Source organism: Acinonyx jubatus, chromosome C2, assembly GCF_027475565.1.
Source record: "Acinonyx jubatus isolate Ajub_Pintada_27869175 chromosome C2, VMU_Ajub_asm_v1.0, whole genome shotgun sequence".
Taxonomy (NCBI): domain Eukaryota; kingdom Metazoa; phylum Chordata; class Mammalia; order Carnivora; family Felidae; genus Acinonyx; species Acinonyx jubatus.
Genome location: NC_069384.1, coordinates 156,184,106 through 156,206,459, shown reverse-complemented (window position 1 = coordinate 156,206,459; position 22,354 = coordinate 156,184,106). Strand labels below are relative to the sequence as shown.

Here is a 22,354-nt window from a genome sequence, read left to right as displayed (position 1 = left end):
TGAAAAATAGTCCTTCCTCATTATGCTTCACTGGGGTCCAAGGAACCCTCATTTACAGTTTTTGTTTATATCCTCTGCTCTGGTGCCTCTCACTTTTCTCTCCCCTTCAAATGCTACCCCATTTTTCATTGTTCAATCCCACTGCTTCCTTCTCCAATAAGCATCCCCTATCTGCTCCAGCCCACAGTGATTTTTCTCAATGTTTATGATGTCCATTATGTTCACTCTCATGGCATCAAATGCCTGGGGATAGATGTCACTCAACGTATCTTACAAAATGCCTCTTCTTGCAGTTATGACTCACTCTCTGCCAACTGGATAACAAGCTCTGTGAAAGCAGTGACTGTGTACTATATCTCTCTGGTCCCCAACAGTGCCTAACCTATGACATGTGCTTGACTGAAACTTGCTAAATACATGAATGATTGGAGAATAAGCAATTGGAACAGACAAAGTTACTAGGAAAGAAAGACAGAGGGCAGGACATTGAGGGATTCCAACAGGGTGGGAGATAGGGAGATAAAGGAAAGGAGACTTGAGGAGAAAAGGGAGGCAGCACTTGAGGCCAGAGCTGGGAGTTGAGTACCAGAGTGCCCATTGTGGAGGAGGTATGTCCCTGGGTCCTGAGGAGGCTCCAGGTGGGCTTCAGGGGCTGAACCCTCACTGAGGGGCGAGGTAGGAAGAAATTCTTCTGATGTGCCCAGGGCTGTGGTCTCCTCCAAATGTATTTCCTGTTCCTGTGCAGGAGTTGAAACCTAGGAACAAAGTATTATAATTGGATTCATAAGAGTGCCCTTCAAGGTATGGAACCCAAAACCTCTAAGAAACATCCCCAAAAGAAAGCCAGGAAAAGAACAGCCAATGTCGTTCCAGCCCCAACAGTACAGCCTTCTGGGGGAAAAATTGTCAAAGCGCAATCTATAGCATGCAATTCTGCTTGCTATCCCTCTGTTGAACCTGTCGGTAGGAGCTTGAAGACCAGATTATAAAACCATTTCCATTTTGTCAATTCTTCACACACAAATTTGCTTACGAAGAACAATCTAGAAAAAGGAGCCAGGAGAGTAATTCTGTACACTCCCTGTGACCTTAGCCTACAGAAAAGGCCAATCAGAAGTACCTAGGAAATTGGGGCGCTGGGTGGCTCAGTCAGTTAAGTGTCCAACTCTTGGTTTCAGCTGAGGTCACGATCTCACAATTTCTGAGTTTGAGCCCCACGTCAGGCTCTGCACTGACAGCTTAGAGCCTGCTTGGGACCCTCTCTCTCTCTCTTTCTGCCCCTCCCCTGCTCCCTTTCTCTCTCTCAACATAAACAAATAAACTTAAAAAAAGTACCTAGAGAATAAAAAATGATAGATGTATATACATATATGTGCATAGATAATGCTACTGAAGCTGACAGCAGAAGCAATGGCCCAAAATAGTGCTGACAAACCACGACAGTGTTTCTAATTTCTCTCAGTGAAAGTGTTTCCTCTTTAGAGAGGCCATCTCTGACCATACTGACAAAGCAAGGGTAGTCACTATCTCTCAAATAACCTGGTTACATTTTCTATATGTCTTAATCCTTAAATGATCCTATTTATGCCTTTATTGCCTATTTATCCCCCAATGAAATATAAGCTGTCTGAGGGTAAGAACTTTGTGTTGATCACTTGCCCGTAGAACAATTCTTGGCCTAATGTTGGTGTTAATATTTGCTGACCTTCTCTTAATACTTTTTTTTTCCTTTCAATACTTAATACTAGTTTTTAAAGTTACCTGCAAACCCAGTTGTCAATATGTACTACGCCTCCAAAATAATTTATATAAAAAGTCAAATAAGATCAGATAGCACCAATCTTTAGAGACCTTGAAAATACCTCAGATCATAGGTATTTCTAAATCTTGCTTATTGTCATCACACCATCTCCGCACAGTCTCACGGTTACTTTTTCACAAGCATTTGGGGCAGAAAACCTAAGACACTATCTAAATGAATAACGTTTATAGGTTCACCTGCTTGCACTAACACGTACATAGTACAGCTTGGGTGCATAGGTGCAAATAACTTCTTCACAAACCCTGCTGGATTTGCCCCACTGGCTTATATCTGCTGAAATATGAAGGGACTCATTCCTTTATTGTATATCTCTCCAGCATAGTGACAGAACCAAGAGGCTCCCTGGAGTCTGTGGTGCCCAGGTTCTCCACTGGGCAGTCTTATAAATGGGAGTTCCAGCTCTTACATACAATTGCTGAGTACTGGCAGAAGATAGAACCTAACTGCATTGTGATAACACAATCTTGAAATTCACCAACAATTAAATGCTGGTCCAGTTCCTGTTTATTATATAGGACTCAGAAACTCCTAAGTTTCTTTTCTTTGTAGGCAAGAAAACCCCATTCCAATTTTCATTCTAAGATGGCATTCAACAGCAAGATACTAGGGAAAAACTAGTGGCTTAGAACCTAGGGAGCTGGAAAATTCTGATTCCCACACTCGGTGGTAATTAGCAATAACCACACTTCGCCTAAATCTCATGGACAAAGAGAACATTCACTAACTCTGCCATCTTAGATGAATCAATTATTTTTCTGTCCTTGCATCACTTGTCAAATGGAGATGATTACTCTCTGCATATTTTTAAGCCTGCTAGGAGCTGAAATAGATACAGGATATAGAAGCATTTTGTAAATTGCATGATTCTACAGCCCAGCAAGGACTACCCTACAACCCTCTTCAGCCTCAAAGTGCACATTTGCACAAGCCCACTCCTGCTGAGCAGAATGACTCTGATCTGCCCTGATATTCTTTAATCTCCTCCTGGCAAACTGCCATGAAAAAGCTTGTTTACTCATTTAGCCATAAATACATTTTTCTGAGCCTATGCTAGGAAAGACAGACCCGTGTTCTTTTTTTAAAAAAAAATTTTAAATATTTATTTTTGAAGGAGAGACAGAGCATGAGTGGGAGAGGGAGAGGGGCAGAGAGGGAGACACAGAATCTGAAGCAGGGTCCAGGCTCTGAGCTGTCAGCACAGAGCCTGATGCAGGACTCGAACTCACGGACTGTGAGATCATGACCTGGCCAAAGTCGGATGCTTAACCGACTGAGCCACTCAGGCACCCCAAGACAGTTCCGTTTTCATGTCCTCCCTGTCAGAGAACAAGCCAACAATAATGGCTGTAAGAAATAAGAGTCCAAAGAGCCTACTCCTAGGCAGGAGCCAAGAGTGTTCAGCTGCCCTGTCAACTCTAAGTTGCTCTCTTGAGTTTCTGACTTAGTCACCTTTTTCTGAGGCTCCCTGGATAAAAGATTAAGTTTTGATGAAAGGAACATTCTCCTCAGCTTAAGCATATGAAGGTGGGAAAGAAGGAAAATTTCCTTCCACCCTCCTCACTAAATGGCACTCAGAACATTTCAGCCACTAGTCTCTGCCCATGGTTGAACCTAGTTGCTCTCTAGATCCTGGTGATGGCTGATTTATCCCTGCGTTTACTTCCGTATCCAAAGAAATAATGGTTGACAATGGATTTAATGCCAAATGGGCATGGCCAGTACTCTTGGGAAAAAGTCTAGTCCTCAGACTCCAATCAACTGGAATTGATTCCCTAGGCCTAAATATTGTAACTATTTTTTTTTTTAAAGCAATGAATACAATGATATGCTGGGTACTTGGGAATTTTCATATACTGGTTTTCCCTGGTAAAGTACGAAGGAGTAAAAGTAGAGGAGAACCTAATCTACCCTACTCAGTTAGTTATAAGAGCAATTTTAGACTCATAAGAGCTAACTTACCATGTGTCAATTTAGCACTTTTAATGTGTCAATTTAGCACTAATCTGGGTGTTGTTGTGAAGGTATTTTGTACATGTGATCAAAATCCATACTCAGTTTACTCTAAGTAAAGGAGATTATCCTAGATCATCTGGATGGGTCTGATTCAATCAGTTGCAAAACCTTAAAATCACAGTTAGAAGTTCCATGAAAAAGTAATTCTGCATGTAAACAGCAGCTTCAGCTTGTGCCTGAATTCCAGCTGGCCCTTCCTGATGGTCTGCTCTATTGATTTCAGACTTGCCTGCCAGTCCCCATAACCACATAAGCCATTTTGTGGCAATAATGTAACTATATACACAAATGTAAGTATATAATATATATCATTTCCTACTGGTTTTGCTTCTTTGGCTAAACCCTGACTGATACACATGGTCACAGAGTTAGTTCCCTCTGTTGTCCTAGAAGCCAGATTTTCCACTGTTGACACACTGCTGACTCTCCAACTTTTCCTCTGATTTGAATTCCCTTGGCTTTAAATTTGAAAGAACCCTAGGAAATAGGATAAACCAAAATTAGAATTAAAAGAAAAAAAAAAAGGAGAGAGAGACCTCAGTTGGGTTTGGAAAGCTAGAAAAGAAATAAACGATTATGATGCCCTGAAATATCACCTCTGATAAGAAACCTAAAAGACAGCAAGAGAGATAACAGACTCTGAAAAGTATGAGGAAGTGAGCAGTGAGAACTTATCAAATGAAGGCCCATGTGATCAACACACCCCAAAAACTACCTCTCCCTACCATACTCCCCCACTCTAACCAGCGTGTTGATCTTCTACCTGCCAGGAGTACTGTGTGGATCTCTAGGCTGAAGCTAGGCTCACGACACAGTATTTCACAAACTGATGCACAGAACTTGGCTGGGATGTGCATTTTTGTTTTTTGGCTTGAAGCACAAAAACTATTTCCTCTGTATCCATGGAACGAGCTTAGGAATCCTCTGGGCAAACCAGCCTAGATCTTAGGGAATGGAGAATTACTATTCCCAGGTTAGCCCAAGCACTAAAGAATGGTTCCAGAGGCCATTCTAGACTCATCTGCTCACCTCTCCTGGTCCACTGAGGTGTCTCTGGAAATCCTCCACCACAGCCACAGCCTCCTCACCATTCTCAGGTTGATGCAGCTGCACCCAGGTCCGGAGCTCCCCAGGCAGAATGGTCAGGAACTGCTCCAGCACCAGCAGCTCCAGAATCTGCTCCTTAGTGTGTACCTCTGGCATGAGCCACCAGTGGCAGAGCTCCCGGAGCCGGCTCAGTGCCTCCTGAGGCCCAGACATCTCATGGTAACATAACTGTCTGAAGTGGAGCCGGAAAATTTCACAGACGGGAGGGTGGTTCTTTTGGAGATTGCAGGCCTGACCCCAGGTCTGGCTCCCTGGCTCCTGCTTCATGGTCTGGCGCCACTCCTGCTTCTGCAGAACCGCGCCCCTAGGGATGAGGCCTAAAGTTCCCCTGCCTTGGGTGGCCATTGTGACCTCAAAGAGAAGCTTGTTTCAGCTGCAGTTTGTCCAATTAAAACGATGCTCTACAATTCAGGTTTCAGGAGCTGTTTCTCAGAGTTGGGGGAATAGGGTGATGGGGTGTCACCTACAGAAACACCAAGAGAGAAATCAGAGTCCCAAAGTGTTCAGTCCCAGGCTGATGACAGACCATCCACAGTTAAAACCCAAAGCTCCGGGGGGAGAAAAAGGGCACAATCAGGGCAGTCTCTCTAAGCATCTCTCCAAGTGACTTGCCTTCTTAAACTTTTCAGTGGCTCCCATCATCTACAGGATAAAACCTAAATGTCTATGAGTAGCATTCACAGCCCTTTACCACCTGGCCTTGGGCCTCTTTTCTAGCCACACCCTCTAACACTCTCTCCAATGCCCAGACTAGAAAGGCTGTAATGATCTCCAAATGAGGAATATGCAAGGCGATGCAAAGAGTATACAAGAACATAGTAAGTTGCTATTTAATTCCTATTTAGCATATGTCTTATGTGTACTGAAATTCGCAAAACAGTACATATATTTAAATTGTAAGTAAACCTATGTTGGAAGTAAATAAACCTATGTTGGAAGTGAATGCTCAAATCTCTTCTTTATTGTGACAGAAATGCACAACATAGATTGAGACTAACGCTCCAGAGACACAGCTAGAATCACATATACTCTTACCCTGATTCGATTTTTCTTCTTCAACTTTTGATAAACTCCTACTCATCTGTCAAGCCCCAAAACAAATACCATTTTCTCCTGAGTGCTTTCCTGATTGTCCCATGTAGGAAGAGAGCTGGTAGTCTCCCTCTACTTCTCACTGAAACACTGCTGTTTTAACTAGTTTGTGCACAACTCGTCACTCACACCCTCCTGCTAGATAGCCACCAAAGGAAAGGAACCGAATGGAGTCAGAAAATGCCAGACCTTTTTCTACTCAACCACCTCCCCTAGAAAACCTTCCTGATCTCTCGAGGCTTAAGTGTGGTTATTGCCTCAGTGGGCCCACAGCACCTTTTTCATTCAAACCTCTGCGAGAGCACTTCTCACACTGTGTTTGTGGTTTACATTGCTGTCTCCCCCACTTTGTGGAAGGACTCAAACGGCAAGGCTGTTTCCCAGTCTTCTCTGTATATAGGTGTGTGTACAGGGCATACAGTGGTAAACATTTGCTAGACAAATGAATGTGACTCATTCAGCTGATACTGAAGTGGGGGGAAAAGTTGTATCCAGTTTATATACGTAAAACTCTGAGAATCAGCACCTTCATTGTAACCAGAGCGTCTAGGCTAGTCACCATGCAACTCAGGAACCTCCGTAAGCTACTTCTCTCTAGGCTTCAGTTCCTGTAAGGAAAAAACAAACACAAACAAACAAAACACTTTAAAATAATCCGTTAATTCCGCTCTGAAATCCCACACCTGTAGAAAGTTCTGATCATTTTCCTACTTCTCTAACAGTTCCGAATGCTCAGCAGCTAATCTCATCTGCACTTTTGAGTCTCCAAGTGTCACTTGACGTTTGAAATTTCGAGACTGTCTCTCACTTCTGACGCTTCCTATTGTCTTTCAATGCAAGGTTGGGAAAACATCCACCTACATTTCGCGTTAAACCAGGGCTTCTGCGGCGCCGCTCACCTGGCCACGTCTGCCCTTTTCAACCGCTGTACCGGCAGGTGCCCGGCTCCTGGCCAGGCACGGCTGATCAAGGGCACTGGACAAAGAGGAGGCTCTATAACCGGCGGCTTCCCGTCACAGGGACCCGCCGCCGGCCGCGGGGGCGAAGCGTGGGCCGGGCCGGCGTCGCCGATCAGTGCTGCGGGCGGCCGCGGCTCCAACCCAGCGACCCCGGCCGGGGCAGCACCTCCCTCCCCTTCCCTGGTCCGCTCACCGGGGTAGTGTGGCGGTGACCCCTGGGTGCGGGACACAACCGTGGCCCGCAGAAGCGAAAACAATGGCAGAGCCGGAAGCGAGAACAAGGCCCACTTCCGGCCCCTCCAGGATCCCGGAAATCTCTGTGGCGAAGGTGGGCCCGCTTCCCTGCCCTCGGAGAAGGGGGGCTGGGAAGGGTGGGGGGGAGGCGTGGCAGGACCGTGGTCGCCAGTACAAGCTGCTCCCGGGCCAGGCCGGGCCACCTTAGAAGGGAGAGAGGGCAGAGACTCAAATGAGGGCTCAGGCTGCGCACTTGCTCCTCTCAGAGTATTCATCCCGGGTCTGCCCCTACCCCTTCTGCTGACCTTGGGAAATAGACCCAACTTCTGAGACTTTTTGTCATCCGAAAAATGTAGAGCGTAAAGTGTGCCTCACTGGGCTAGGAGTGCTGACGGGAGTAACATACAGATACTACATAGCAAACGGCCTGGCGTATCCTGAGCGTTCAGTTATTATTACATTACATGTGATACCCAGGGCATTTTCACCCAATCTGAGTTTCACTGAAGTGAGCAACAGGGCATCTCCATCTTATTAATGAAGAAACAGGCCCAGTGAATGATATTTTGGTCTATGGATGTGGTTAATCTTTCCTGAAACAGTCCTGGCAATCTATGTCCATGGAAAGGTCCTTAGGGAGTGTAGAGCAGCAGGTAAAAGATGGAAAGGTATGGAGACCACATAATATAGATGCATTTCTCTAGTCTAGTATCTGGGAGGCAGGAGTTACCCAGGTGGTCTTCACATGGAAGAATGGTTTGCATATAGAAGCAGGTTGTGAACAGGTCCTGCTGCTAACATGATTGAGTAGGCCCTGAAGCCACAATCTCTAGGTGTAATGGCCATGGGTGAGGGGCAGAAAATAAGATCAGGCCCTTTCCCATATAGTCAGCTATATCTTATGTAGCTTATTGTAGCCCAACAGGTGGGTCATTTACAGGGTGCAAAGTAACAGTCTCCTGGGCTATCCAAGCGTCACCAATATCTCAAGAGTTTCTGGGCCCATGTCTGGACTTGATATGAGTCCCTCAGTTCCATGAACAAGCCAGGACAGAAAAAGACCTCAGAAGACCTACTGCAGAGTTTTTGCAAAGTCTAAAGGAAGTCTTTTGAAGTAGTCTTTGCCCACTTGGCCTAGAGTGGCCTTCTGATAGCAAGATCATCCTCTACATTTGGAAACCTCACAGGGAGGACTTGGCCATCTCATCCTAGCTTCTGCCTGGCATTGCCATTGGATGTGGCCCATTGGTCCATTAAGTCCTCAGAGACTCAGGGTTCTTAAACAAGAAATTTCTTAATTCCAGACCAAATGCGTCAGCTTCAGTTTTCAGGTTTCCCTGACCATGTGTTGTCCTGCAGTTCTGGCTGCTTAGGAGTGTGTAGGAGACTCAAGAATCTGGAAAACAAGATTGAGTTCTTTTATTCCTCAGAGCTGTTTCATGCCCAGGTGGTTGGCTTTCCTAGTCAGCTTTATCAGCGCACTGTGTCTAAACTTCATAGGTCCCTCTGTAGCCAGCAGTGTGGAACTGATATACCATGACTGGATTGAATCCCAGTGAGGAAGACATCTCCATGCTGCCTCCCATATAGCATCTTGGACACTGGCATTTGGGCCAAAAAACTTGGGAGATCTGAGGGAACACTACCCTGACCTCTTTGAGAAACCATCACACTATCTTTGTTATGAGAGCTAACAGAAAATGTAACCCAAATTCTAGATGCTTAAAGCAGAACTCATCATCTCTGAAGCTCCACGCATGTTCCCGTCACCATGAAAGACACTGTCATTCACCCAGAACCCCAAACCAGAACCCTGGATGCCATACCATGGGTTGGGTGACCATAGCCAAGTTACTTAGCCTTTCTGTGCTACAGTGCTGCATCTTCCTCATCTGTAAAACAAAGATAACAGTAGCTAAATCATAGAGTTAATAAGAGGACTGGATGAGATAATATATAAAAAGCACTTAGAATGGTGCCTGGCAGATTGTAGGTATAATAGGTGTTTTCTAGTATGTTTCCTCCCACTTCTTCATCCACTGTATCCAGATTACTGCCAAGGCCTGCTGAGTCTGTGACCCATTTGTATGTAACAACAACAACAGTGGTGACAATAACAACCTTTTGATTTAAGGAGACCACAAAAAGAGGAGCACAGTCAGGTCTGGAGATTCTCTGTCCCTAAACTGCTCAGACCTTGTCACATTATCTATGTGGACAGTCTCCTTTTCAATAGCCAAGAACTCTTATACATCTTAAAAATAAGGTGTGTCCCTAGAAATATGGGCAGGAACATCCAGCTACTGTGCTTGAATGGGAGTGGATGGGGCCCAAGAGCAGAGAGACTCTCCTATTACCTTGGAAACTTCTACTTGTTCTTCAAGACTTACCCGAGAAATCCCTTTCTCCAGGAAGACTCCCCTATATCCCATCTCTCCACCTGGATTAGGTGCCCCTTCCTTCGTGTTCCTGTGATGGCCTGCCATATATTTGTAATACTGTGTTAACACTGTTTACTTGTCAGCCTCCTGCACTGTACAGTAAGCCCTATGTGAGCTGATACCATGTTCATAGTTGAGTCCCCAGGCACAAACTCCAGGCTTGGCTGGTTTTAGTATTTGTCTTCTTGGTTGGAAGAAAAGGTCAGGCCACCTTTGTTTCCCTGGTGTCCAGCACAGAGCCTGGTCTAACCACTAAGAAATATGTCCTTGATCTGGCTTGCTGTGGAAGACTTTTTAATCAGAGAAGGAAAATCATAGGACTGGGTTGTGATTGCCAGCTATACTGAGAGGCTTAGAGGGAAAGAGACAGGAACATCCCTTATATCTGCTTTGCAATTCCAGTGCCTTTGTAAGATAGAATCGTTAGTTTGCAGGTGAGGCTTGGCAAACATCCTGCTATCTGGGAAATATTTTACTGGCTAAAAAGGGCAAGGAAGACTTTGAATTCAGGTCTATAGACATCCCCTCCTCTTTCTATTGCAAGATTCTATCTTTCTCTGACCCTCATTCATTCCTGTTCGTTATTACTCTATTCCTTCCTGCTAATGGAGTTCCAGGTCCTGTTAGGAGCATGGTGGGGGCGGGGGGGCAGTGACAGTAACAAAACATAGCTTTGAGGTAGACACAGGGGCGCTACATGAACTGTTTTCCTCGAGTAGAGGCCTCAGGGAGGCCCACAGTCCTACTTACTGGAAGCAAATCCCAGGCAGGAAGACCAAGGAGATGAGCAGGTCTCTGGGCTGCCTACATGGAACTGGAAGTTGCTTCAGGGGCCCGAAGAACATGAAGGGATCACTACCCGGTGCTTCCTTGGTTCAGGACTCTAACCAGGTGACTGCTGGTAGTGTGGTGGTTGGGCTGGGCTGGGCTGGGCTGGGCTGGGCTGGGTGTGCCATTTCAGAGCCCTGCAGTGGGAGCTGCAGTCTTGGATTGTGTCCGCCCATTTTTGCTGCTGATATTGACCCTCACAACTGACATAGATGGGGATACCCACCCAGAAAGCGGTGGGGACGATCCAGGGATCCCAGCACATTAGCAAAGGCATTTAATGGGAATGCTGACCTCTGCCTCCATGCCTGGCACCATCCCAACTCACTGTGCTTCCTTTCTGGGAATCCAACCCAGTAGTCTTAGGAGAGCAGGGGCTATACCCCCTGTACTCTGTTCTGGCTAAATCCCTGCTCCAGGCCTGTCATTCTGACCTCAGCCTTCTCAGCCTACCTCCAGCTCACCCTCTGGCCCTTCCTGCTGCAAATCTGCAAAGTGCAAAGAGCATTTTCCGGTCTCATCCTACCCACAGCTCCCAGCCACCAAGGTTGTTGGCAAGGACCAATGGATTGCACGAAGGATCCTTAGAGTCGGTAGTCTGGCCACCACCTTTTTTTTTTTCCTGTTAAAAAAGTGGGGTTTTTAAAATATAATTTATTGTCAAATTGGTTTCCATACAACACCCAGTGCTCATCCCAACAAGTGCCCTCCTCAATGCCCATCACCCACTTTCCCCTCTCCCCCATCCCCCATCCACCCTCAGTTTGTTCTCAGTATTTAAGAGTCTCTTACGGTTTGCCTCCCTCCCTCTCTGTAACTTTTTTTTCCCCTTCCTCTCCCCCATGATCTTCTGTTAAGATCCATATATGAGTGAAAACATATGGTGTCTGTCTTTCTCTGACCAACTTATTTCACTCAGCATAATACCCTCCAGTTCCATCCACATTGCTGCAGATGGCCAGATTTCATTCTTTCTCATTGCCAAGTAGTATTCCATTGTATATATAAACCACATCTTCTTTATCCAATCATCAGTTGATGGACATTTGGGCCCTTTCCATAATTTTGCTATTATTGAAAAGTGCTGCTGTAAACATTGGGGTACATGTGCCCCTATGCATCAGCACTCCTGTGTCCCCTGGATACATTCCTAGCAGTGCTATTGCTGGGTCATAAGATAGTTCTATTTTTAATTTTATGAAGAACCTCCACACTGTTTTCCAGAGTGGCTGCACCAGTTTGCAGTCCCACCAATGGTGCAAGAGGGTTCCTGTTTCTCCACATCCTCTCTATTATCTATTGTCTCCTGATTTGTTCATTTTAGCCACTCTGACTGGCGTGAGGTGGTATAGCAGTGTGGTTTTATTTGTATTTCCCTGATGATCAGTGACGTTCAGCATCTTTTCATGTGTCTGTTGGCTATCTGGATGTCTTCTTTGGAAAAGTGTCTATGTTTTCTGCCCATTTCTTCACTGGATTATTTGTTTTTTGGGTGTGGCCACCACCTTCTTATTTTACAGGTGGGGAAATGGGACCACAAGCGATATGAGCCAAAATTTCCTGCCTCTCATTCCAAAGATGTCTCTTTTTCTGAGCCAATGTCCATGACCTTGATTCTCCTGAAGCACCATTTGGTCTTGGAAATAATAAACTTGACACTGTTGGTTATAATATTTCAGTTTCTGAGTTTGTTGGACCTCAGATTTGAAATCCAAGTTCTTCCAGAAGTGTCTCAAACATAGACTGGAATTTCTTTCCAGCCCTGTGAGTATGACGGACCTAAGCTTGCCACTTACCATCTGGGATTTGTGACAACTTATGTATCCATTTAGTCTTAAGTCTCTATATGTGAAATGGAAAAAAAATCGATGCCTGCTGACATCTCCAAGTTAGGAGGATTAAGTGAGGTAAGTTGTGAGCTTTGGCATGTCCTATACAAACATCTATGTAAGAAACGTCAGATTCTAGGAGGGAGATAGGGGAGTAAGACTGGACCTTGAAAATATCAAGGCAGATAGAGATGACTAGCAAAAGGCAATATGTGAAACCCAACATAGGAGAAATGCAGAGAGCCAAGGGAAGGTTTGATCTTGAAAGGGATCACAGACAGCCTCAAAGGAAACAGCATTGAGTTGAGCCTTGAAGTTGGATTTGGACAGATGTTGAGGGAGAGGAGACAACATGATCAAATGTTGAGAGAGACACATTTTAAGGAGGGGGGTAATCATTATTTCCATTCAGGTTATTTCCTGTTATAAGCTGTAGAAAATTAACAAAAAAGTGATGCAATCTCTAGTTTTTATGTGTAAAATCTCTATGCCCCTAAACCACCATAATATAATGTCTCTTGATCCTGTTCTTTTTTAAAAAAAATATTTTTAAAAATATTTTTGAGTTTTATTTAAATTAAAGTATAATTAACATACAGTGCTATATTAGTTTCAGGTATGCAATATAAGATTCAACATTTCTATACGTTGCTCAGGGCTCACCACAATAAGAGCACTTTTTTTTTTCCTTTGAGAATAGAAAGACATGTTGGATCAAAATTTTCCCTTTTGTCTGAGTTTATGTTCCCAGTAGCCCAAATATATCTTAATATTTATTTATTTTTAATATATTTTTTTAATTTTTAAATTTTTGTTTATTTTTTAATTTACATCCAAGTTACTTAGCATATAGTGCAATAATGATTTTAGGAGTAGATTCCAATGATTCATCCCCTATGTATAACAAACAATTCTTATCCCAACAACTGTCTTCCTTAATGCCCCTTACCCATTTAGCCCATCCCCCCACCCACAACCCCTGCAGTAACCCTTAGTTTGTTCTCTGTATTTAAGAGTCTCTTATGTTTTCTCCCCCTCCTTTTTTTTTATATTATTTTTGCTTCCCTTCCCTTATGTTCATCTGTTTTGTATCTTAAATTCCACATATGAGTGAAGTCCTATGATATTTGTCTTTCTCTGACTAATTTCACTTAACATAACACCCTCTAGTTCCATCCAGGTAGTTGCAAATGGCAAGTTTTCATTCCTTTTGATTGCTGAGTAATACTCCATTCTATATATATACCACATCTTCTTTATCCATTCATCAGTCAGTGGACACTTGCGCTCTTTACATACTTTGGCTATTGTCGATAGCGCTGGTATAAACATTGAGGTGCATGTGCCCCTTTGAAACAGCACACCTATATCCCTTGGATAAATACCTAGTAGTGCAATTGCTGAGTTGTAGGGTAGTTCTATTTTTAATTTTTTTAGGAACCTCCATATTGTTTTCCAGAGTAGCTGTACCAGTTTGCATTCCCACCAGCAGTGCGAAAGAGATCCTCTTTCTCTGCATCCTCACCATCTGTTGTTGCCTGAGTTGTTAAGTTCAGCCACTCTGACTGGTGTGAGGTGGTTATCTCATTGTGGTTTTGATTTATATTTTCCTGATGATGAGTGATTTTGAGCATTTTTTCATGTGTCTGTTCACCTACTGGATGTCTTGTTTGGAGAAGTGTCTATTCATGTCTTTTGCCCAATTCTACACTGGATTATTTGTTTTTTGGGTGTTGAGTTTGGTAAGTTCTTTCTAGATTTTGTGTACTAACCCTTTATCTGATATGTCATTTGCAAATATCTTCTCCCATTCCATCGGTTGCCTTTGAGTTTTGCTGATTGTTTCCTTCACTGTGCAGAAAGTTTTTATCTTGATGAAGTCCCAATACTTCATTTTTGCTTTTGTTTCCTTTGCCTCTGGAGACGTGTTCAGTTAGAAGTTGCTGCAGCTGAGGTCAAAGAGGTTTTTGCCTGTTTCTCCTCAAGGATTTTGATGGATTCCTCTCTTACATTGAGGTCTTTCATCCATTTTGAGTTTATTTTTCTGTATGATGTAAGAAAGTGGTCCAGGTTCATTTTTCTGCATGTCGCTGTCCAGTTTTCCCAGCACCACTTGCTGAAGGGACTATCTTCATTCCATTGGATATTTTTTCCTGCTTTGTCAAAGATTAGTTGGCCATACGTTTCTGGGCCCATTTCTGGGTTCTCTATTCTGTTCCATTGATCTGGGTGTCTGTTCTTGTGCCAGTACCATACTGTCTTGATGATCACAGCTTTGTAATATAGCTTGAAGTTTGGGATTGTGATGCCTCCTGCTTTGGTTTTCTTTTTCAAGTTTGCTTTGGCTATTAGGGGTCTTTTGTGGCTCCATACAAATTTTAGGATAGTTGGTTCTAGCTCTGTGAAGAATGCTGGTGTTACTTTGACAGGGATTGCATTGAATATGTAGATTGCTTTGGGTAGTATTGACATTTTCACAATATTTATTCTTACTATCTAGGAGCATAGAATATTTTTCCTTTTTTGTGTGTCTTCTTCAATTTCTTTCATAAGGTTTCTATAGTTTTCAGTGTATAGATTGTTCACCTCTTTGGTTAGATTTATTCCTAGGTATTTTATGATTTTTGGTGCAATTGTAAATGGGATCAATTTCTTGATTTCTCTTTCTGTTGCTTCATTTTTGGTGTATAGGAATGCAACCGATTTGTGTGCATTGATTTTATATCCTGCGACTTTGCTGAGTTCATGGATCAGCTCTAGCAGGTTTTTGGTGGAATCTTTTGGGTTTTCCATATACAGTTGTCATGTCATCTGTGAAGGGTGAAAGTTTGACCTCCTCCTGGCTGATTTGGATGCCTTTTATTTCTTTGTGTTGTTTGATTGCTGAGGCTAAGGCTTCCAATACTGTTGAATAACAGTGGTGAGAATGGACATCCCCGTTGTGTTCCTGACCTTAGGGCAAAAGCTCAGTTTTTCCCCATTGAGGATGATATTAGTGTTGGGTCTTTCATATATGGCTTTTATTATCTCGAGGTATGCTCCTTCTATCCCTACTTTCTTTAGGGTTTTTATCAAGAAAGGATGCTGTATTTTGTCAAATGCTTTCTCTGCATCTATTGAGAGGATCATGTGGTTCTTGTCCTTTCTTTTATTGATGTGATGAATCACATTGATTGTTTTGTGGATATTGAACCAGCCCTGCATCCCAGGTAAAAATCCCCCTTGGTCGTGGTGAATAATTTTTTTAATGATATTTTTTAAGATATTAATCTTGTTGAGGATTTTTGTATCCATGTTCATCAGGGAAATTGGTCTATAATTCTCCTTTTAAGTGGAGTCTTTGGTTTTAGAATCAAGGTAATGCTGGCTTCATAGAAAAAATTTGGAAGTTTTCCTTTTGTTTCTATTTTTTGGAACAGCTTCAAGAGAATAAGTGTTACCACTTCCTTAAGTGTTTGGTAGAATTCCCCTGAAAGCCATCTGGCCCTGGACTCTTGTTTTTTGGGAGATTTTTGATTACTAATTAGATTTCTTCACTGGTTATGGGTCTGTTCAAATTTTCTATTTCTTCCTGTTTCAGTTTTGGTAGTTTATATGTTTCTAGGAATTCATCCATTTCTTCCAGATTGCCCATTTTACTGGCATATAATTGCTCATAATATTCTCTAGTTATGTTTTTATTTCTGCTGTGTTGTGATGTCTCTTCTTTCATTCTTGATTTTATTTATTTGTGTCCTTTCCTTTTTTTTTTTATCAAAGTGGCTAGTGGTTTATCAATTTTGTTAATTCTTTCAAAGAACCAGCTTCTGGTTTCATTGATCTGTTCCACTGTGTTTTTTTGGTTTCAATAGCATTGATTTCTGCTCTAATCTTTATTATTTCTTATCTTCTGCTGGTTTGGGGTTTTATTGATTGCTCTTTTCGAGTCTTTAGGTGTAAGGTTAGGTTGTGTATCTGAGACCTTTCTTCCTTCTTTAGGAAGGCCTGGAATGCTATATATTTCCCTTTTATGACCACCTCTGCTGCATCCCAGAGGTTTTGGGCTGTGGTGTTACTATTTTCATTGGCTTCCATGTACTTTTTAATTTTCTCTTTAACTTCTTGGTTAGCCCATTCATTTTTTAGTAGGATGTTCTTTAGTCTCCAAGTATTTGTTATCTTTCCAAATTTTTTCTTGTGGTTGATTTCCAGTTTCATAGCATTATGGTCTGGAAATATGCATGGTATGATCTTGATCTTTTTGTATTTGTTGAGGGTCTTCTGCCCATTTCTTATGAGGGTTGTTTGTTTTTTGAGTGTTGAATAAGTTCTTTGTAGATTTTGGATACTAACCCTTTATCAGATATGTCATTTGCAAAAATCTTCTCCCATTCTGTAGGCTGTCTCTTAGTTTTGTTGATTGTTTACTTCACAGCACAGAAGATTTTTATCTTGTGAAGTCCCAATAGTTCATGTTTGCTTTTGTTTCCCTTGCCTTTGGTGACATGCCTAGTAAGAAGTTGCTCCAGCTAAGGTCAAAGAAGTTGTTGCCTGTTTTCTCCTCTAGGATTTTGATGTTTTCCTGTCTCACATTTAGGGCTTTCATCCGTTTTGAATTTATTTTTGTGTATGGTGTAAGAAAATGGTCCAGTTTGATTCATCTGCATGTCACCATCCAGTTTTCCCAACACCATTTGTTGAAGAGACTATCTTTTTTCCATTGGATATTTTTCCTGCTTTGTTTAAGATTAGTTGAGCATATATTGTGGGCCCAGAAGGCTTTCAAAAAGCTATGTTATAAGAGACAACTTCACCAGAACTTTCTCTTATATCTTAGAACTATGCATATGGTCACCCTTAATTCTAAGAGAAGTGAGGAGACTGATTGCTCTCAGTTTCTTGCCTCTAGAGCAGTAGCTCTATCCAATAAAAGGTTCTTTGATGATGGAAGATTCTATATTTGTTCTAATAATATGATAGCCACCAGCCATATGTGGTAACTTGAACACTTGAAATGTAGCTAGCTAGTATGACTGAAGAAATGAATTGAATTTTATTTTATTTAAATTACCTAGTGGCTAGGTATGCCTAGTGGCTACCATATTGTATAGCTACAGCTTTAAAATAAAAGAAGTCAAGGAGAAAAGGGGTTGGAAAAGATGAGTAAGCCAACCTAGAATATCTTCTAATGTACTTACATACATTAAGATCAGCTGATTCCTTTGGACTTTGTGCCACCACATTAGCGTCTGTTACACCCCATGCTTTCTCCCACATTCCTCCTTTCTGCTCCTTGATATAGTAAAAGTTGGTAAGAAAATCAAAAACAGGGAAGCTTAGTAGGAAGCTAGTGCAGTGGAGTAGATATGAGACAATTACTGCCTGGACTGGAGTGGCGTGAAGTAAAGGGAGGATATAAGAGGCATTCTCAAGGAATAATCTGTGGGAAGGAGGGGGGGAATCACAGTTGTGAGAGGTAGTTGTGAGGATGCCAACGTTGGAACTGTGGCATGAGGAAAGAGGATTAGTTTTATAGGAAAAGAAGATGAAATTTAGACGTTGACTTTATGGTGCTGAGGGACATCCAAGTAAATTGTCCAGCAAGCAAGAAAAAGTGTGTGGGAGGCTTCAGGAGAGAGTTTGGACTCCTATTTTTCAGAGGCCTGTGGGAGTATATATGGACAGCCAATATCTTACTTTACCATGTGCCAAATCCATCAAAAGTGAAATCAGCCAGCAAAAATGTTTTTACCTAACCAAGTTAAATATCAAAAATATTTGAGGAAAATATGGCAAAGAGTATGTTACAAGAGATGCAGGAGCAGCTGAAGCCCTGTACCAAGTGAGAACAAAGAACATGTGATGAATTGCCACGATCAGCCTCATTCATAGGATGGGCAGGGGGCAGCATCTGTGCTGTCAGTTTGCCATTTTTGACATTCTTGTAACTTTGTACACAAATAGTCATTTTGCAAACAAACACTTTCAGAGCAGGGTGTCTGTTTATCTCTGACTATTTATAATGGGCATGTGAAAGAAATCCTTATAGAATAAAATTGAAATGGTTAAAAGAACTATTTCTGTTTATCTTTCACCCACAATGTTTCCAATCCTCAGTTCTCTGTTTTCATCAGATTTCAACATTTCACTGACCAATCTTAGTAGTCTAGTATCTTCAGAAGTTTATTTATAAAAGTAAATAGATTGGAGGACAATTACAGTAATTTTCATTCTCCTATGTCAACAGATACCACTTAAAAATAGCTTCCCATTTTGAAAGAATTTAACATTCATAAGAAGTTATACGAATAGTATGGAGAGTTCTCATAGACCTTTCAGCCAGCTTCCCCCAGTGATAACACCCTGTATAGTTGGAATTCATTGTCAAAACCTGAAAATTGACACTGATACAACACCATCAACTAAGCAAAAATCTCATTTGGATTTCACCAGATTTTACATGCGATCTTTTTATGGGAGGGTTTTGGGTGTAACCTGAATAATGGCTCCCCTAAAGATATCTACATTCTAATCTCTGGAACCTGTGAATATTACCTTATGTGGCAACAAGTATTTTGCAGATGCCATTACATTGAGGATTTTTGAGATAGGGAGATTATCCTGGTTTATTCACATGGGCCCCAAATAGAATCACATATATCATTTTAAGAGAAAGACAACAGAAGATTGACACAGATTGAAGAGGAGAAGGTAATGTCAACACAGAGGCACATTGGAGTGGTGCAGCCACAAAGCCAGTGGTACAAACCACCAAACCAATAATGACTGTTACCAGAAACTGGGAGAAGCAAGGAACAGTCTGCCTCAGAGCCTCTAAGAGAGTACAGCCCTTGCTAACACCTCAATTTCGGTCCAGTGAAACTGATTTTGGACTTCTAGTGTCTGGAAGTTACATGTAAGAGAATAAATTTTCTTTCTTCCTCCCTCCCTTCCTCTCTCTCTCTCTCTCTCTCTCTTTCTTTCTTTCTTTCTTTCTTTCTCTCTAATGTTTATTTATTTTTGAGAGAGATAGAGTGTGAGCAGAGTGTGAGCAGAGGAGGCGGGGGCAGAGAGAGAGGGAGACACAGAATCTGAAGCAGGCTCCAGGCTCTGAGCTGTCAGCACAGAGCCCAACGTGGGGCTCAAACCTACCAGCTGTGAGTTCATGACCTGAGCTGGAGTCGGTGCTTTGCCGACTGAGCCACCCAGGTGCCCCAAGAATAAATTTCTGTTTTAAGCCATTGTTATACATTGTTATACCAGCCACAAGAAACTAATATCAGGTGTTGTGAACCTGTGTAAAACCTCTGAGTGTGAGAGACTATATTTGGGCTAAAACTTCTTTCTGTTTTTGAAACAGGATATTGAACTGGACAAAACCATATGACTAAACAGAGGACTGCTACACTCACATTCTGGATAAAAATTGGACACTCTGCAAAAAAATTTTTTCCTAGTCACTGTCACACTGTACTCAGAAAACCAATGGATGGCCAAATGTAATTGTACCTTCCAATCACAGTCTTTGGAAAACAACTTGTGTAAGTTTCCTGATACCTCTGCAATTTGCTGATACATAAGACTGGCTTTTACTCCTCAGTGGGACACAGTTTGGGTTGCTACCCAAATCAGTGCTCCCTGAATTTCAATTCTGAGAAATCAAACAAATGCTTTTGTTGTATTTCAGTTATTCCTCTTTTCTGGGTCCCACAGTGTATAGTATGAAACGTTATTAAATGTATCAATTCATGTAAATACCACCATGATCAGTATATAAAACTTCCATTACCATAAAGAAACTCTTTTATGCTACCCCCCATCCCCTTCATTACCCTTATATCCATTTTCTCTTCAGTGAGACCTGGACCTGAATTGCCAGCCCTTTATCAACCCCTCATTCCTTTTGACATGTCAGTGGTAATTCTTCCACAAATCCATATGGAGAGAGAAATCCACTTGGCTCAGGGGGCTTATTTCCTCCCCTCATAGAGAAATGGTTCAGCAGGTCTGAATCAACTTAGCAAAGAACAGGCTGACACTAGCCTTGGGATGTAAGGCTCTGTTTCTAACAAAAGCCATACTCTCCTAGGATGCTCCCATTCACATAGTCATCTCCCTGGTCTCTATTCATACATAGCACATTGCGGTGGCAGGGTACCTCTCTGGGAACCTTTCCCATGACAGGTGAAATCATGGTATTTCTCTGCTTAAGCCCTGCTCTGTGGGGAATGATAGGAATATTTGTGTAAGCTCCATTCCCCTGTGTGTTTGTGCCCCATTCCCCTATTTCTGAACCCTATTTTACATTTATACCATGGAGCCCTAATGGTGTGGGTGTCCATGCCACCAATATAATGCCACTAGGGGATGGTTCCCCGCGTGGCCCCCCACCCCCAACCCCCCACTTGTATGTCCCCACATTGGAACAGAGTAGAGCCTGGAGCTGGGCACTGCAGGTGGCTGGCATTCAGCAGTGACAGAGGCCAAATGGCCCAACATGCCTCTCGAGAATCTCTGTTTTGTAGAAGAATAAGAACAGACTCAGTTTTCCTTGCTTCAGATCTTTGCCTGCTTTCTTTTTTCTCTCTCTCTTTTTTTCTCTCATTTTTCTTTTCCATCCTCTCCTCCCCTGAACCTAAAAACATTAACAGATAAGCTACAAGACTTACAAAGAAAGCTCTCCAAAATAACTGTTCTGACAGTTGCCAAAATGAGATTGCACCAAAGATCCTGAGAAAGAACATGAAAAGCCAAATACATGCTACTATTCCATCCACAAGTTTTATAGCAGTTACAGAGAAAACTGTAGCCAGGAACACACATGTACCGCATCTTCTCCTTGTCTATAAAAACTCCAATATTTCTTTGGCTTAGGGAGTTACCTACTTTTGAGTTGCTCCCAGATGCCCATCAGCTAATTAAAGCCTTCAACCTCTATTTGATTAACTTTACCTATTTTGCCTCCTTGGGAAGTTTTCCTGTCCACCATTTCTTTGAGAACAGGAAATGCAACATAATTGCCTGCATCTGCAATAACCTGCAAATGGATAGTAAGAGGACAGGACTCTGCAGCTGAAACAGGCAGAAATAGGCAGCTACTGGAAGCTGTGGGCAAGTGACACCAATGTAGTAAGCCCGAGGTTTTTCAGAAAGCAAGAAAAGAAAACCAGTACTGAGTTAAGCAGAGACTGATCAAGTGTAATTTCAAAGTACAAGTTAAATTTGTACCATTTTAATCTTCCTTTAAACATATCTTTAACAAATATGAAAAAAAAGTAGCTATTGGTATGAAAATGCAAGGCATTTCTATAACTAAATTGTGTTTTTCTAACTCTTCTGTTCTCCTGCCCAAGAAAGGTAATCTGTAAAGGTGTCATTCATGAACAGCTCCTGGATTTGTAATAGCTTCTGTGAAGCCATGGTTATTTTCTTTTGTGGCTATGTTGAATTTTGCTTGAGACCTGTGATCCTAGTAAACAGTGATGGTTAAGAAATCCCCTTACTCTTTTGTGTTCAAGAAAACAGCTTACTGCAAAGAACCACACTTCCCCATATGGTTTAGATAAGATTTGCAGGTGCCCTCCTTTTTCATCTACAACAAAACCAGACACAGCCTGTCTAAATGTCCATTCTGTACCCCATTAGCTGTACTGCTTGTCCTAGTGATCAACTGGAACAAAATGCTTGTTAGCCAAATTTTAGTCAGGCTTCTCTCTTCCCTATACACCTTCCCTGAACTCTGCTTGCCCCCAAAGTAGAGCAAGCACAAAAATGTGGAACATGTCCCCTTTTCAGCTTCTCCTGGGAATCGGCTGACCACAAGAAGATACTTGCCTGTTTTCTGTTTGATTTTGAGACATTTGTGGGCCTTATGGTCACATTCTCCCTGTTGCAATAGTCCCCCTTCTGAGTTCTTTTGAATAAGAGTCTCTCCTTACGAAGTCTAGATTTGTTTTTCTCTGGCAGTTTCCTACCATGTTGGCCATCTTTCAGTGTGCAGACATACCAAACTCATGGCCACCTTAGGGCCTTTGCATGCTGCTCCCTCAG

At 42.3% G+C, this 22,354-nt stretch overlaps 1 protein-coding gene and 1 long non-coding RNA gene across 15 annotated transcripts in view; one reads left to right on the top strand and one right to left on the bottom strand.

The window, feature by feature from the left end:
• Positions 1-7,320, bottom strand: part of LOC106980612 (zinc finger protein 660) — a 33,818-nt gene extending 26,498 nt beyond the window's left edge. For 12 of the 14 annotated variants that reach the window (XR_008298120.1, XR_008298122.1, XM_027040494.2 and 9 more), the window contains exons 1-4: positions 6,934-7,073; positions 6,561-6,642; positions 4,865-5,405; positions 587-755 (exon numbers count right to left, since the gene is read on the bottom strand). Coding sequence is in view for 12 of the 14 variants with exons in the window: in XM_027040494.2 (XP_026896295.2) it covers positions 587-755; positions 4,865-5,287 (592 nt within the window). In the remaining 2 variants the exon portion in view is untranslated. Of the gene's footprint in view, positions 1-586; positions 756-4,864; positions 5,406-6,560; positions 6,643-6,895; positions 7,074-7,186 lie in introns of those variants that run through there. The other 2 variants (XM_053221808.1, XM_027040495.2) reach the window with 2 other exon arrangements.
• Positions 7,182-19,990, top strand: LOC106980614 (uncharacterized). The gene is made up of 4 exons (XR_001431115.3): positions 7,182-7,321; positions 10,435-10,559; positions 12,257-12,403; positions 19,665-19,990. It is a non-coding gene; the product is annotated as an uncharacterized LOC106980614 (long non-coding RNA).
• The last annotated feature ends 2,364 nt before the right edge of the window (positions 19,991-22,354 follow it).